This window comes from Malaclemys terrapin, chromosome 7, assembly GCF_027887155.1.
Source record: "Malaclemys terrapin pileata isolate rMalTer1 chromosome 7, rMalTer1.hap1, whole genome shotgun sequence".
NCBI lineage: Eukaryota > Metazoa > Chordata > Testudines > Emydidae > Malaclemys > Malaclemys terrapin.
Window position 1 is genome coordinate 53376026 of NC_071511.1, and position 18000 is coordinate 53394025.

The window sequence follows — 18000 nt, forward strand, 5'->3', positions numbered from 1 at the left end:
CTTTACCCGATACTTAGTGGGAACTACCAACTGTCTTTGAGGATGCCAATCTTCCTGGTGCCCACCAGAAAGAGTCTCCTTGTATAAAAGTCCTTGTTCTACAACAAACCGGGATCGGTTCGAAGAGCTGAGAGGCGGTGGGGTGCTCCGCGCCGCCGCCCAAGCTTTCTGAAGGCTGTCATCTGCTTCCTGCTCGGCCTGGAACTGTTCCCTTGATGCTAGAGACATCAGTTCCTCCTTGGACTGTGGACTGGGGCTTGGTCCCTCTGGAAGCAATGCAGGTGCTGGGGCTGTTTCCATTGACTGTGAACCGCTGTCTGCTGGTGCACTATGTGGTATCTCAGGCTCTGGCTGAGCCTCTTGGGTAGGGTTATCTGCTGCTTCCGCCAGTTCAGGCTTGCTGGTGCCCTCTGGCGTTGAAGTTGTAGACAGGTTTGCAAGCGCTGGACTCAGTGCTGGCAATGGTTCTGGTGCTGGTTGCGTTGCCAGTTCCGGTTCTGGGACTGGCTTTGGCTGGGTCTCTGAGATTGGATCCACTACGGCTGTTGCAGTCGTTGGCAGGGGATCCGGTTCCACCACCTTTGTTTGGGTCTCTGGTAACACAGACGGGGCCCTGGTGGACGGCTCAGGAACAGGGATAGGGGTGAAAGCTTGCTTAGCCTGGCTGCGGGTGTCTATTCCCACCCTCTTGGCTAGCTTCACATGGTTGGCCAAGTCTTCCCCCAGCAGCATGGGAATGGGATAATTGTCATAGACTGCAAAAGTCCACATTCCTGACTAGCCTTTGTACTGGACATGCAACTTGGCTGTAGGCAAGGTTACAGACTGTGACACGAAGGGTTGAATTGTCACTGTAGCCTCCGGGTTGATGAGTTTGGGGTCCACTAGGGATTGGTGGATAGTTAACACTTGTGCCCCAGTGTCCCTCCAAGCGATAACCTTCTTTCCGCCCACTCTTAAGGTTTCCCTTCGCTCCAAGGGTATGAGAGAGGCATCTGGGTCTGGGGATCTTTGCTGTGATTGTGGTGTAATGAACTGTAATCGGTTGGGGTTCTTGGGGCAGTGAGCCTTTATATGTCCCAGTTCATTACATTTAAAACATCGCCCTGCTAAGGTATCACCGGGGCGATGTTGGTTGGTGGAGACTGGTGTGGTGGGGTGAGAAGTCGCCTGGGGTTTTCCTTGGGATGTGGGTGGGGCCTTGGGTTGTCCCCGATGGTAAGGTTTTGTTTCTGCTTGTCCCTTCTGGTATTCGTTCCAACTGCTACTAGTTTTTTTCTTTTCTGCCACCTCCACCCATTTGGCTCCAATCTCCCCCGCCTCAGTTACAGTTTTGGGCTTCCTATCTAGGATGTACCTTTCTATTTCCTCAGGAACACCCTCTAAAAACTGCTCCATTTTTACTAGGGAAACCAGATCTTCCAGAGATTTAACATTTGCTCCTGATACCCAGGCATCACAATTTTTGTCAATGTGGTAGGCATGACGGGTAAATGACACGTCTGGTTTCCACCTTAGGGCTCTGAACTGCCAACGGGCATGCTCGGGTGTTAGCCCCATTCTGAGTCTGGCCTTGTTTTTAAAAAGTTCATAACTGTTCATGTGCTCCTTAGGCATTTCAGCCGCCACCTCTGCTAAGGGTCCACTGAGTTGCGGCCTCAGCTCTACCATGTACTGGTCTATAGGGATGCTGTATCCAAGGCAGGCCCTTTCAAAATTTTCTAAGACGGCCTCAGTATCATCGCCTGCCTTGTAGGTGGGGAATTTTCTGGGATGGGAAGTGGTACCTGGAGAGGAGTTGTTAGGAGTGGCTGTTGCATCCGGCCTAGCCCTTGCTACTTCCAGTTCATGCTTCCTTTCTTTTTCTCTCGCCTCCTCTTTTGCTTTTTCCAGCTCCATCTCTCTCTTGTGGGCCTCCTCTTTGGCTTTCTCTTCTCCTTCATGGGCCTCCTCTTTGGCTTTCTCTTCTCTTTCATGGGCCTCCTTTTTGGCTTCTTTTTCTCTTTCATGGGCCTCCTCTTTGGCTTCTTTCTCGAGTTTTTTAATTTGAAGCAGTCTCTGATGTTTTTTCTCATTTTCTTCTGCTTCTAGTCTGACCAGTTCTATTTTGTTAGCTACTTCTTTTGTAGTCATTTTCCTGTTTTCTTGTGCTGGGTCACACCCCTCTGCAGTTGACTGAAACTGGGATGCACTTAGCTTAGGCTGCTGCTGATTTAACAGAGACTTTCTAACTAGCTACTCCCGAAGATGTAAAAAGAAAAGAAAAACAATTCAGCTTGTAAATTCCTTTTACCAGTCGTTTGCTCATTGATTGAACCCTTCTCTTAACAAAGGCTCTTGTTAAAAAAACTTAACACCTCTGCCTTCAGGCCAGGAGAGATAAGATATGCATCTACCTTCAGCTCTGCTTTCCAAGCAGCTAGAAGGAAAAAAAAATTGTACTGGCTTTTGGGTTTAAAACGAATCCCACCGCTATGCCACCATGTCAAAGCTAATTCCCTTCCCTGGGTAGCCTTGAGAGACCTTTACCAATTCCCTGGTGAATACAGATCCAAACCCCTTGGATCTTAAAACAAGGAGAAATTAACCATCCCCCCTTCTTTCTCCCACCAACTCCTGGTGAATACAGATCCAACCCCCTTGGATCTAAAACAGGGAGAAATTAATCATTCCCCCTCCTTCCTTTCATCAACTCCTGGTGAATACAGATCCAACCCCCTTGGATCTAAAACAAGGAGAAATTAACCATCCCCCCCTCCTTCCTTTCACCAACTCCTGGTGAATGCAGATCCAACCCCCTTGGATCTAAAAACAAGGAAAAATCAATCAGGTTCTTAAAAAGAAGGCTTTTAATTAAAGAAAAAAGGTAAAAATCATCTCTGTAAAATCAGTGTGGAAAATAACTTTACAGGGTAATCAGACTTAAAGAGCTCAGAGGACTCCCCTCTAGTCTTAGGTTCAAAGCACAGCAAACAGAGATAAACACTCTAGTAAAAGGTACATTTACAATTTGAGAAAACAAAGGAAAACTAACACGCCTTGCCTGGCTATTTACTTACAAGTTTGAAATAGGAGAGACTTGTTTAGAGAGATGTGGAGAACGTGGATTGATGTCTGGTCTCTCTGTCCCAAGAGCAAACGAACTCCCAAACAAAGAGCACAAACAAAAGCCTTCCCCCACCCCCCCAAGATTTGAAAGTATCTTGTTCCCTTATTGGTCCTTTGGGTCAGATGCCAGCCAGGTTACCTGAGCTTTTTAACCCTTTACAGGGAAAAGGATTTTGGAGTCTCTGACCAGGAGGGATTTTATAGTACTGTACACAGGATAGCTGTTACCCTTCCCTTTATAGTTATGACACCCCCACACACACACACTCGCAGAGATAGGGTAGAGGGGCAAGGAGGGGAAGGGAAGGGGGACACCCTGACATCAGCACTCTCCCTCTCCCTGGTTCTGCATAGCAAGCAAGAGGCTCCTGGGAGCAGCTCCAAGGCAGAGGGTAGGCAGGAGCAGCGTGGCAGTGGCGGGAGGGGCACCTGAAGTGTGCGTCACTTGATGGACTGCTGGGTGGCCACGCAGCTTAGAGGGAATTTAGGTCCCTATCCACCAACGCAGCTATGACTCCAACGGGGGGAAAATGGACCAGGAACCCCAGTGCAGAACAGGGAGAGGCTCCAGAAGCAAGGAGAACCCTGATCACTTGACTAAGGGAATAAGTTCCAGGGGCCTCTTGCAGAACTAAGAGGGGAGGATTGCAGGGCCACAAGTGTCCTCTGCCTCCCTGCAAGTCGTAAAGTGGGTCCTGAGCATCCTGGGGAAAGAAGCAGGGCTTCTAATCAGCCCCCTCCCTCCTGAGCTGTCCACGTGGGGCCTGACTAGTTCCCCCTCCTAGGTTCAGAGCCAGACCTCTCAAGAGGACTCTAGGCCCAAAGGAAGACAAGCTGTAGGTGGCTTCTCCAAAGCCACAGTAGAGCTTCTATACTCCCAAAGTTTAAAAAAAAAAAAAAAAAGATAAAAAATCTGAAAGGGGAAAAAAAAAGCACACAAAATCCAGGCGGTCTGAGTCCTCCGACTCTTCCCCCAGCAGAAGGTGAGCTGTCTGGCTCTGATGCCAAACAGGCCGGGGGGAAAAGCTTAGCAAAGGGTTTTTCCCCTGGAGAAATGTCAAGCCATGTGCAGCAAGGTTATCTGCACGATTCAAACACAACCTCAGCAGGCTCCTGAGAGTGAGCCTCAGAGTCAATTTCTTCCCTCAAAATCCTCCCCAGTGGCGGTGATACCCCTTCATTCCTCCTTCCAGGAGGTGAGTGGGGTAAGCCAGGTAAGGGCCAACATGTTAACAAGAGCGATGTCAGGCTCCATTGCTGAGATACCAAAGGCTGACGCTGCTGTAGTATGCTTCCCCAGGGATACGGTTAGCCCCTCAGAAGGGGAGTTCTACCCTCCGGACTTCACAGTTAGGAAGATGGAGGCCATTCTCAAACAAGACTTTGAAGCCTCCTCTGCCATCTACTGAGCTTCCCTGGGAGCAGCTGCCTGCTTTGCAAGAGTATCTCTCCTGGCTGGGAGATCACAAAGCCCTTAAGGAGAGAGATCACCCTGACTTTGGCTCCATTTTAATTAATGTCTCTCTAGCGACAGTTTTGCTAGTGGGGGGCCGGTTTTGTTCAGTATCTAAATTAATGATCTGGAGGATGGCGTGGATTGCCCCCTCAGCAAGTTTGCAGATGACACTAAACTGGGAGAAGTGATAGATACGCTGGAGGGTAGGGATAGACACAGGGGGACCTAGACATATTAGAGGATTGGGCCAAAAGAAATCTGATGAGGTTCAATAAGAACAAGTGCAGAGTTCTGCATTTAGAATAGAAGAATGTAGGGATATAAAAGAAGGTACTAACAGTGATTCCCCCAAGTGACAGTGACCCCCTCATAATTTGTCCCCCACACTTTAAAATCCAACAGTTTCACCAAGTACAAAAATCTCTTGGGTCCTCTGTTAAAACTTGTAAGCTATTGTCTGTAGAAACCATTGATTATATCTATCCTGTGAAAGATACTTTACTACTATGTAAAACTTACAAACAAGTTAACTGACTTTGTTCTTAAAGTAATTGATACAAGGTAAACAAACACTATACGCCATTAAGTGACTTTCACTTCATTCAATGGCTCCTAGGACAGACCCCCACCCTCTGTGATTAAAGGGCCGGGAGTCTCAAATGAATTAGCACACACCCTGAAAGAGGTGGAGACAATAAATTAAAATATGGTTAAGGTATGAAATGTATGCTGATGAATGCTTGATATACATGGATGGTTAGGAGGGTGCCAGCCTAAAAAGGGAGTATCCATCAGCCGAAGAATGTGTCAAGTGGATGACCAGAAAACCCCCGGAGGGTAAACTGGGATCCACCCCATCACCTGGAACGATGAGAAACACAAACTTTGGACAGTGTGGAGCCACCAGGAATGTGCCACTTTGGACAGGAATGTGCCATCTGCTGATTAAGTCAGCAACAGCAGGATGAAACAGTTCCCATAGACTAACATAGGAATTAATTCCTATAAGAATGGACTCTAAAGACTGATGACTTTGAGTCTCTGGTTCTGCTGCCAGCCTCCAGGAGCATCAGGTGCACCTGACACAGACTCGGCTCCATCCTCATGACCAAGATACCTGGCCAGTAACTTGGCATGAGCAACTTCTAGGCTGGTAACTATAACACCTATACAGAACTTGAATGAATGATTGTGTAAATGAATCTCTCTCTCTCTCTACATATATATGTGTGTGTGTGTGTGTATAAAAAATAAGTAGTCAAACAACGTTGTTTACTTTTATCTTTTGCTTTATCAGTATATTTATAATAAATGTGGCATCTCTATCTTGTCCCCTTTAATAAGATCCTGCTAGTTTTTATTGGTATAACAAGAATCCCATGCTCTGCTACAGAGTAGGGACCGAGTGGATAGGCAGCAGTTCTGCAGAAAAGGACCTAGGGGTTACAGTGGACGAGAAGCTGGATATGAGTCAACAGTGTGCCCTTGTTGCCAAGAAGGCTAACAGCATTTTGAGCTGTATAAATAGGAGCATTGCTAGCAGATCGAGGGATGTGATTATTGGGGGGAGGGATAGCTCAGTGGTTTGAGGATTGGCCTGCTAAACCCAGGGTTCTGAGTTCAATCCTTGAGGGGGCAATTTGGGGCAAAAATCTGTCCGGGGATTGGTCCTGCTTTGAGCAGGGGGTTGGACTAGATGACCTCCTGAGGTCCCGTCCAACCATGATATTCTATGAACAGTAATTGTAGCATCCACTGCAATGGATGCAATGAGATTCTCAGCCCAAACGATGGCTTCCAGCTAAGCTGCCAGGCACCTCCTATGACTCTGACTTTGGAAGGTAGGTACTCACTCTAAGCAGGTCCTGTGGTCAGCCAAGTTTTGAGGCTCCCTCCTTTTTGGAAAAAAGCCAGATAAAGTGGTCGCAGACAATGCAACAAAATCCAAACAGTCTCTCTTTCCCCACTATATTCTCTCTATAGAATGTAGTCTGATCTCCAGACAGAGATGCTCCTTTCACTACTTGTCCTCACAGAAGTACCTGCGAAGGGACAACCGGTTCCCCAAGGGAAGACAGTAGAGTCAAAGTCCAGGGGGAAAATCCAGAGGGACCTCAGGTCCCCTAAAATCTAATTTATGATGAAGATTATGTAGGCCTGCTCCCAGGAGAGAAGCGAGGGGGCAGAATTTCCCATTTTTCTAGAGAAATGGTTTTCTTCAACCACAGAGAAGTTAATCAGGGCAATAGTGAGCCACGGATAGTCCCTCAAACTGTGGGCTCCACCCCATCCATTCTTCATCCAGTCACCAGGTTTCAATAACCCTGTAAAACACAATTTGATCCAGAGTGAAATATCTCATCTTCTGAATATTGGCGTGATAGAGACTGTTCCCTCAGAAAAAGGTTTGCTGGGTTGTACTCCATCTTCTTCATTGTGCAGAAGCACATGGTGGGTATCAAAGCCATTCTCAACCTCAAAAGGCTGAACAAATGGATGAAGAAAACAATGTTTCTGATGGAGCCCTGGCCTGTATGGTGTCTTCCCTGTCCAGAGGGACTTCTTGACTTCAGTACCTCTTGCAGACACATATCTCCATAGCCCCATCTGATTGTGCCATTGCAGACTTCTGAGGTTCACCTACAGCAGGAAACATTATGAGTACTGAATGCTCCTGGTTGGCCTGTTTTTGGCTGCCAGGGTTTTACAGAGATGGTGGTAATAGTCAGACTCATGTTACAGAGAACTCACCTGTACCCTATTCTTGACAACATCCCAATCAGAACTTCATCGCAGTCAGCAGTGCAGAGGACCACATCTTGGATGTTGAATCTCCTCCAGGGGCACGGCTTCATCATCAGTGCCAAGAAAAGTTATCTGGTTCCATCCAACAGAATAACCATCTGGGAGCAGAAATAAACACCTTGATAGGAAAGGTCTACCCATCATTAGAAAGGTTTCAGAAAATCCAGAAATGTATTATCTTGCTCCAGAGATGCAGCAGGCCTACCATAGCACTGTGATGTGCTAGGACTCATGGTACTGTGCATAGGCATCGCTCCATGGGCACAATCGCTCATCAGATGTCTTCAAGCCTTCATACTAAAGGTGTGGGACCATTCCCCGGAGCACATGAAAGATCAAGTATGGGTTCCAACACAGGTATTTAACTCCTTACAATGGTGGTCAGTCCATGATAATGCCTACAAAGGCATGCCCATCTGCCTTCCAGATCCTTTAGTCCTCGCAACCAAGGCTAGCCTGGAGGGCTGGGGAGCTCGCTTGGAGACTCAAACAGCCCAGGGCCTCTGGAGCTAGGAGGAAAAGGCTAAACCACATAAACCTCCTAGAGCTGAGAGCTGTCCAGCTAGCTCTGCAAAGGTTCCAGCTCACTCTAAGGGGAAACCATGTCCTGGTTCAATCAGACAATATGACTACGTTTGCATATTTAAACAACCAGTGGGGAACAAGGCGTCCAGCACTACATGTGGAAGCAATGGAAATACTGAGGTGGATGTAACAGATCTGCCTTTTCCGCAGGGTGATCCACATCAAAGTGGACCTGAACCACAAAAGGGCAGATGGTCTCACCAGGCACTGGGTCAACAAGTCCAAATGATGCCCGAATCAGGACTCAGCATTCAGACGTTCTGTGTCCCTTCAACTGACCCGTTTGTGAATCGTACAAATGCAAAGAAGCCAAAATACTTCACAAGTGAGGCAGACTTCAGAGCCATGGGCGCACAGATGCCTGATCGCACAGTTGGACAGAGGGCCTACTTGACACTTTTCCACCCTGTCCACTACTGAGGAAAGTGGTTCAGAAAATAAAATGAGAGCAGATGACGGTAATTCTTATAACTCTTCATGGGCCAAGGAAATCTTGGTTCACAACCTGATAGAGCTGAAACCGGAACTCCCACTCAGGTTCTGTGGAGACTGGACAGCCTTTCAAAGGTCCTGTTCTTCAACCAGACCCAAGACAGCTTCAGCTAACAGCCTGACCATTGAGAGGAAAGCACAAAAAGGTCTTGTTTTTCTTCGAGTGCTTGCTCATGTCCATTCCATATTAGGTGTTTGTGCTCGCCACATGCACCGGTGCCAGAAGTTTTTCCCTCAGCAGTATCCATAGGGGACTGGCTCTGGCGCCCTCTGGAGTGGCGTCTGCATGGCGTGGTATAAGGGGTGCCGCCGGCTCCCCAGCACCCTTGCCAGAAACTCCAACAGTGGGGAAGGAGGGTGGGTTGTGGAATGGACATGAGCAACACATCTCGAAGAACACCACTTACGGAAAAGTTAACTGTCTTTTCTTCTTCAAATGCTTACTCATGTCCATTCCATATTAGGTGATTCCAAAGCAGTACCAACAGAGGTGGGTAGGAGTTCACGGACGTGTAGATTGCAACACAGTTCTGCTGAACCGAACTGGTACCAAGAGCACAATGTAAATCCCAGAAATCCTGTAATTCCAGCCATTCTGGACTTTCTCTAAGAAGACATAGACAGAGACCTTCAGCTGAGTATCATTTCATGTCAGGTGTCTGCTCTTAGTATTGTGCTATTTGTAGGATCGTTGGCCCTCTTGCAGACCATCCACAGGTAGACGGATTCCTTCTAGCAGTCCAATTAGCCAGACTAGTAGTCTCAGGCCAGTCTTCCCAGCATGGGACCTAATGCTAGCTTGAGGGCCCTGCCAACCATCCCTTTGAGCTTCTGACTCCAGTGTTGGCCTTTCATTTATCCATTAAGACTTGTTCCTAGTAGCTGTCACGTCTGCCAGGAGGGAATGTCGGAGCTGGCAGCCTTATCCATATGTGAGCCTTACTGAGTGTTCCGTGAGGTCAAGGTGGGGCTTGGGACACCAGCATCCTTTCTTGCTAAGGTAAATTCCTTCTTCCACACTTCCCAAGAGGCTGTGCTTCCTTTGTTTTGTCTAAAACCACAACCTCCATGTGAATGAGTAGCCTCCTCCAGGAGGCCCCCTTGTTCCCTCAGGGCAGCTTAGCAAATGGCCCCTCACCTAACCATATGAGCTTATCATGTAGTCCCTAACCATAGTTTATTAACAAAACGAATTGCAAAAGTCTAGAATGCAAAAGTCCTGAAACAGTCCATATCACCCCAGTCCATGTAGATTTTAAAACCCAGCTTCGTTCTCACTGGACTCTTGGCAGTCCTCCTCTGCCAGGACAGTCACCCCAGCTCTTACTTCTGGGGTTCAACCCTGCTCTTCCCAGCCTTTCTGCTGGGAGCATCCCTCATTCTCCCTGGCCCTCTTATGCCTCCTCCGCGGACCAGGTCTTTGGTGAGGAGATGTCAGCACTCCCCTTCTTTCCCTGCCTTCCCCTGCTCTGGCCCTTGACTCCAGCTCTCTGGCTTAGAGCCAGAAGGCATCCCCCTCTGCTCCTTCTGCCCTCTGGCCCTCTCTCTTTGGTTTGGGGACACCAGCCAGCAAACCCCTCTTGCTGTTTTCCTGCCTTCAGCCCATTCCCAGGAACCACCTTCCCTCTCTGGCAGCTCTCATCTTCTGCTCTTCCTGACTGAACCAGTCTGCCTTGCTTCCCCAGGTCTCTTTCTCGCCAGGCCTCTTACAGCCTCCAGGTGCTGCCCTCTTAATTGGCCCCACTGGGGGCTCCTGGACTGGAACAGGAGATTTGAGTTTGGTTTCATTTAATGGGCAAGCTACTCTGTTATTATCCAACTGGAAAGACGTGGCGCACCTTAGATGTTGGAAGAGCATTGAAAATCTCTCAAACATACAGAATCCACAAAATCGGGCTTTCTATTTGTGTCCTCCACTGAAAATGCCAGGGACTCGTAGTTTCCAATTCCTTCATTGATAGATGGATTAGACTATGTATTGTGGAAGCTTATAAATAATCAGAGGTTCCTGTCCCAGAAGGGATTAAGGTACGCTCCACAAGATCCTTAGCAACCTCATGGGTGGAACGAGCAAGTGGGTTCAGTTCAGAAATTTGCAAAGTGGCCACTTGGTCTACAGTTAACATCTTCATTAAGCACTACGGCGTGGACCTTCTGTCTTCTGCAGATGCCTTTTTTGGCAGGATGGTGCTGCAGGCTTTCGAGTAAGCTCACAAAAAGGCAGGTACTTCTTTCCTCTTGAAGTTTTGTTTCATAACCCTCCCTACATCTGTTCACTGCTCGTTACTTCCCAAACATCCAGAATTGTGGGAGATGCAGGACTGCAGAATGGAAGTTTTCTTAATGATAATTTCCTTTCTGCTAGCAGGGTCTCCCACAATTCTACCCACTCTAGATGGTTCATGAGTCAAAGGTCAGATGTTAAGTGGAATTGTTACAATAGGACAGTACCTGTCTACGACTTAAAAGCATTCTTTGATCTAATGTACATAATTATTTCATTATCTCTGGAATATTTATTAATGATATTATGCAACTGTTAGAGCTCGGGACTAACTCATTTGGCACCAAGTGGTTGCAGAAGGAGCAGGGCCAGATTGTGTGGCACCAAAATGCTGATCTGCCTCCATGAGCTGAAGAGAGAGGAGAGCAGCCGAGAACTGTGGGAGACACTGCTAGCAGAAAGGAAATATCGGCAAGAAATTTTCTGTTCCACTGCATCATGAATATATGATTAGTGATTATTTCCTCTGTGAAAGGTTCTGGACCTGATAGTTCTGCTGCTAATCCATACTACAAACACCAAGAGCAGGAAGCAAATTGAGAGAGTGCTGAGGAACAAGATTCCACTGGGCTGTGTGCCAGAGCAGCTGCTACAGAGCGCCTTCCGAAATCACTCATTGGTGAGTACTGCTGCTACTTTGAGATTCTGCACACTGGGAGCATTCCCCTTTCCATCTCCTGGGATGTGGCAGATTGTGATTCAGCTCTTTACAGGTTAGAGACAAAGACCCACTTCCAGAGCTTGTCTCATGGACCTTGTTAACCTTCCTGTGGACTTCCCAAGATTTGCTGGAGAAGAACTGCCCTTCTCTGCCCCGCAGCATAGGATAGGAGGCTTCTGGTTCTTCTGCAGATCTTAGGAAGCCCTCTTGCTCTCTATCTCCCCACCACAAATGACCCCCTCCTCGAAGGCCTGACATGCTGCTCTGCCTCACATTTTTCTTAGACTTTACATTTTTAAACCCATACCTTATTGCTAGTATAAAATAGTCTGCATTTAGATGTGTACATGTGTCTGACTTGAGTGCCTATAGCTACAGGGAGAAGGGACCATGAATGTGGACAGACAGTGCCTGTCTACAACTTAAAGTAGGGCATGAAGACTGAGCATTTGTCTGCCCTGGGGGTTTTTAGTTACTAGTTTAGCTTCACCAATGTAAACCTGAGTGTAGACTGTTGTAAACTGACTTGCATGAGTCACCCAGTTCAAGTCCCATTTTACACTGGTGCAGCGTGTCTGCATGAGGAGTTTGCACCAGTGCAGCTGTAGTCTGTTGCTGCAAAAAAGCTCTTGTGTGGACAAGTTCTTCATTGTTTTGAAAGCAAAGCAGACCTATAGAGATCACGATCTAAGTGGGAATCTGTTGTGGCGTCAGCCCATATCTAGTGAGGTGGGAGAGTTAGAGGCCAGGGAATCACCTACTAAACTGACTAGGGATCTTGTTGTCCTCAAGTTGGAGCTCATAAAATGAGGGATGGAAGCTTTGAAAGCAAATAGTAATCATGGGAATCTCATGTCTCTGTCATGATGTCTGTCTTTCAGGTTATCAAAGACTTCTTCCCATCAATCCTGTCACTGGCTCAGACCTTTCTGCACTCTGCTGATCCATGTGTCGTCTCCTTTGGCAGCTGCATGTACAAGCAAGCATTTGCAGCCTTTGACTCTTACTGTCAGCAGGTATATTTTGAAATATATAATAGTATATACTTTTACAGGCTGCAGATCAAAGTAGGGACATCAAATAAACCTGGAGATCAATGAATCCTCTACATAGGAGTTACAGATATTTTCACCTTGTTTTGTACAATATCTTTCACTCAAACTGCTTCTGAAAATGCTATATAAACTCAATAATGCAGATACAAAGTTAAATAATAAATGGAGGAACAAGTTGAGGTGTAAGTAGGGGAGAACATTCATACTTTCTTTTTATATGAACTGGGATGGTGAGTCAGGGAGCTGTTTACAATGGCAGGAGCTGCAAAGAAAATGACTGTCAGCAGTAGTGCCAGACTTCAAGGAATGACATAGAGGAGACCAGCACTAAATTAAGTAGAGTGAACAGACAGAGAAGCTGATAGAGAGAAGGTCCAGGAAAGCAACTGGAAACCCATGGAGGGTTTGTGAATCAAGAAAGTCAATTTTGAACTGTATCTGGTATTCATAGATTCTAGGACTGGAAGGGACCTCGAGAGGTCATCGAGTCCAGTCCCCTGCCCGCATGGCAGGACCAAATACTGTCTAGACCATCCCTGATAGACATTTATCTAACCTACTCTTAAATATCTCCAGAGATGGAGATTCCACAACCTCCCTAGGCAATTTATTCCAGTGTTTAACCACCCTGACAGTTAGGAACTTTTTCCTAATGTCCAACCTAGACCTCCCTTGCTGCAGTTTAAACCCATTGCTTCTGGTTCTATCCTTAGAGGCTAAGGTGAACAAGTTTTCTCCCTCCTCCTTATGATACCCTTTTAAATACCTGAAAACTGCTATCATGTCCCCTCTCAGTCTTCTCTTTTCCAAACTAAACAAACCCAATTCTTTCAGCCTTCCTTCATAGGTCATGTTCTCAAGACCTTTAATCATTCTTGTTGCTCTTCTCTGGACCCGCTCCAATTTCTCCACATCTTTTTTAAAATGCGGTGCCCAGAACTGGACACAATACTCCAGCTGAGGCCTAACCAGAGCAGAGTAGAGCAGAAGAATGACTTCTCGTGTCTTGCTCACAACACACCTGTTAATACATCCCAGAATCATGTTTCCTTTTTTTGCAACAGCATCACACTGTTGACTCATATTTAGCTTGTGGTCCACTATAACCCCTAGATCCCTTTCTGCCGTACTCCTTCCTAGACCGTCTCTTCCCATTCTGTATGTGTGAAACTGATTTTTCCTTCCTAGGTGGAGCACTTTGCATTTGTCTTTGTTAAACTTCATCCTGTTTACCTCAGCCCATTTCTCCAATTTGTCCAGATCATTTTGAATTATGACCCTGTCCTCCAAAGCAGTTGCAATCCCTCCCAGTTTGGTATCATCCGCAAACTTAATAAGCGTACTTTCTATGCCAATATCTAAGTCGTTGATGAAGATATTGAACAGCGCCGGTCCCAAAACAGACCCCTGCGGTACCCCACTCGTTATGCCTTTCCAGCAGGATTGGGAACCATTAATAACAACTCTCTGAGTACGGTTATCCAGCCAGTTATGCACCCACCTTATAGTAGCCCCATCTAAATTGTATTTGCCTAGTTTATCGATAAGAATGTCATGCGAGACTGTATCAAATGCCTTACTAAAGTCTAGGTATACCACATCCACAGCTTCACCCTTATCCACAAGGCTCGTTATCCTATCAAAGAAAGCTATCAGATTGGTTTGACATCATTTGTTCTTCACAAATCCATGCTGGCTGTTCCCTATCACCTTACCAGCTTCCAAGTGTTTGCAGATGATTTCCTTAATTACTTGCTCCATTATCTTCCCTGGCACAGAAGTTAAACTAACAGGTCTGTAGTTTCCTGGGTTGTTTTTATATCCCTTTTTATAGAGGGGCACTATATTTGCCCTTTTCCAGTCTTCTGGAATCTCTCCCGTCTCCCATGATTTTCCAAAGATAATAGCTAGAGGCTCAGATACCTCCTCTATTAGCTCCTTGAGTATTCTAGGATGCATTTCATCAGGCCCTGGTGACTTGCAGGCATCCAACTTTTCTAAGTGATTTTTAACTTGTTCTTTTTTTATTTTATCTGCTAAACCTACCCCCTTCCCATTAGCATTCACTATGTTAGGCATTCCTTCAGACTTCTCAGTGAAGACCGAAACAAAGAAGTCATTAAGCATCTCTGCCATTTCCAAGTTTCCTGTTACTCCCTCTTCACTAAGCAGTGGGCCTACCCTGTCTTTGGTCTTCCTCTTGCTTCTAATGTATTGATAAAAAGTCTTCTTGTTTCCCTTTATTCCCGTAGCTAGTTTGAGCTCATTTTGTGCCTTTGCCTTTCTAATCTTGCCCCTGCATTCCTGTGTTGTTTGCCTATATTCATCCTTTGTAATCTGTCCTAGTTTCCATTTTTTATATGACTCCTTTTTATTTTTTAGATCATGCAAGATCTCGTGGTTAAGCCAAGGTGGTCTTTTGCCACATTTTCTATCTTTTCTAACCAGCGGAATAGCTTGCTTTTGGGCCCTTAATAGTGTCCCTTTGAAAAACTGCCAACTCTCCTCAGTTGTTTTTTCCTTCAGTCCTGATTCCCATGGGACCTTACCTATCAGCTCTCTGAGCTTACCAAAATCTGCCTTCCTGAAATCCATTGTCTCTATTTTGCTGTTCTCCCTTCTACCCTTCCTTAGAATTGCAAACTCTATGATTTCATGATCACTTTCACCCAGGCTGCCTTCTACTTTCAAATTCTCAACGAGTTCCTCCCTATTTGTTAAAATCAAGTCTAGAACAGCTTCCCCCCTAGTAGCTTTTTCAACCTTCTGAAATAAAAAGTTGTCTCCAATGCAGTCCAAGAATTTGTTGGATAGTCTGTGCCCCGCAGTGTTATTTTCCCAACATATATCCGGATAGTTGAAGTCCCCCATCACCACCAAATCTTGGGTTTTGGATGATTTTGTTAGTTGCTTAAAAAAAGCCTCATCCACCTCTTCCACCTGGTTAGGTGGCCTGTAGTAGACTCCTAGCATGACATCTCCCTTGTTTTTTACCCCTTTTAGCCTAATCCAAAGACTCTCAACTCTTCCGTCTCCTATGTCCATCTCTACCTCAGTCCAAGTGTGTACATTTTTAATATATAAGGCAACACCTCCTCCCTTTTTCCCCTGTCTATCCTTCCTGAGCAAGCTGTACCCATCCACACCAACATTCCAATCATGTGTATTATCCCACCAAGTTTCAGTGATGCCAACAATGTCATAGTTGTATTTATTTATTAGCACTTCCAGTTCTTCCTGCTTATTCCCCATACTTCTCGCATTTGTATATAGGCATCTAAGATACTGGTTTGATCTTTCCTCCCAGTTTTGTCCTGACCCTCCTTTCTCTCTGACAATATAGCCCACACTCCCTCTCGTTTCCGACCCATCTCCCCGGTCTCCATGTTCCCCACTTACCTGTGGGCTTTGCTCACCTGTCCCCGTCGAACCTAGTTTAAAGCCCTCCTCACTAGGTTAGCCAGTCTGTGTCCAAATAGGGTCTTTCCTCTCCTCGAAAGGTGAACGCCATCTCTGCCTAGCAGTCCTTCCTCGAATAGCGTCCCGTGGTCTAGGAAGCCAAAGCCCTCCTGGCGACACCATCTTCGCAGCCAGGCATTCACCTCCATGATGCATCTGTCTCTGCCCGGGCCCCTACCTTTGACAGGAAGAATCGAAGAGAATACCACCTGCGCTCCAAACTCCTTCACCCGTACTCCCAGAGCCCTGTAGTCACTCTTGATCCGCTCAGTGTCACACCACGCAGTATCATTTGTGCCCACATGGATGAGTAGCATGGGGTAGTAGTCAGAGGGCTGGATAATCCTCGACAATGCCTCCGAAACATCTCGGATACGGGCTCCCGGCAGGCAGCATACCTCCGGAGATGAAATGTCAGGGCGACAGATGGGCGCCTCCGTCCCCCTCAGCAGAGAGTCTCCGACCACCACTACCCTACGTTTCCTATTCGCAGTGGTGGCAGCAGACCTCCCAGCCTTAGGGGTACGAGGCTTCTCCTCCTTTACTGTAGGGAGTGATTCCTTCTTTCCTGTATCAAGAAGAGCATAACGGTTACCTATTACCACGGCAGGGGGGTTCGGAGCAGGGGTGGAGCACTGCCTGCTGCCAGAAGTAACCAGCTGCCAGTGTCCACCCTGAGCCATCTCCTCCTCCACCAGTGGTGTATCAGCAGTCCTGTGTACTGGGACAGCTACCTCAGCTGTCTCCACATGGACACTGTCCAGGATTGCTCGTGGATTCGGATGCTCCTCAACCTAGCCACCTCCTCCTGTAGCTCTCCCACCTGCTGCCTGAGAGATTCCACCAGCAGGCACCTCTCACATTGGATGGTCCCCCCCAGCCTGGATATCAGTAAGTGGAAATTGCAAGTTACAGTCTCTGCAAAACCACACCAGGATCTGGGTAGAAGCATCCATGCTCAGGCGCTCTGTCTGTCTACAGACACAGGTGGAGGAGACAGAAGCAGTGCTGGCACAGGTGTTGCGGGTCTTCCTAACCATCGTAAGCCTCCCTCTGTCAAACTCCCGTCTGCAGCCCCCTGTCCGCTGAAAGGGTTGTTTAAGCAAGAAGTTTTGAATGTAGTTGGTTATAGGTTCAAAGGGGAATAAAGAGAAAACAGATAGAACCGGCAAGGGACCCTCGCCCCCTTCCTGCTCCCTTCCAAGCTCCCTTACGAGACTCCCTGTTAGCAGCCCCTGTTCGCAAAAGCTTAAGTGCTGAAGGCTGGAATGTCATTGCCTCAGTAATGCTGTTCGGGCTGCCCAGTGCCTCTGTCCTTGGAGCGCCAATATTATCGGTACTAGCAGCAGATAAGGCAGCCTGCTAATTCAGCAGACCTTTACTCATAAAGAGAGACCACAGGCCCAGTGTAGTGACAAAGGCCCTTGACTAAGTTTATTGCCCTCAAGGCACAATCCTAGTGCCCTGGCTCTACAGGTACATTAACATGTGAGTGCCCAGGGGCAAGGAGTAGCTCAGTCACCAGCAGGAATCTCTGCTGTCCACTAGGCCACACAAAGAGTTAAGGCGAGATACCCTGACATTTATAGACTGAGACAAACAACTGGGATAAACAACTTAAACACCACCTTACGTGTTTTATGACATCTGTTTATTACCTCCCCTTGTTCCTGAAATCTCAGACAAAACATCCCTATTTATTATTTTGTCAAATCATCTTATCTTGTGCTAGATTGGGATGTATCTGTACTAGCTGGAATATATTTATGTGCATATCTAGTGCCTAGTACACTAGCAACAACTTTGTCAAGTTCATGGACTGGGCAGTGAACTTGTAAGCATCTGCTTTAATCCATGGCCTGGCTTTGGTTCACAGCCTCTGGTTCAGGCCTTAGATCTTGCACCAGGCCCAGTGCTCCAGGCTCTCTCTCTCTCTCTCTCTCGCTTCTACTACTAATACTTCTGGAAATGACTGAGAAGTCAGTGAAGCTGTGTGAGATTGGAGGTGATCTACTTTCACTTGAGGCAGGGGAGCAGCATTCTGCATGTACCGAATCTAGAAAGATGAGATATGGGAAAGAGTGATCAGGAAGCC

The 18000-nt window shown here is 46.9% G+C and overlaps 1 protein-coding gene across 4 annotated transcripts in view; it reads left to right on the forward strand.

The window, feature by feature from the left end:
- Positions 1-18000, forward strand: part of FANCD2 (FA complementation group D2) — a 178659-nt gene that overhangs the window by 56763 nt on the left and 103896 nt on the right. For all 4 annotated transcript variants that reach the window (XM_054034219.1, XM_054034222.1, XM_054034223.1 and 1 more), the window contains exons 15-16: positions 11206-11349; positions 12273-12407. In XM_054034219.1, coding sequence (XP_053890194.1) covers positions 11206-11349; positions 12273-12407 — 279 coding nt within the window. The remainder of the gene's footprint in view (positions 1-11205; positions 11350-12272; positions 12408-18000) is intronic.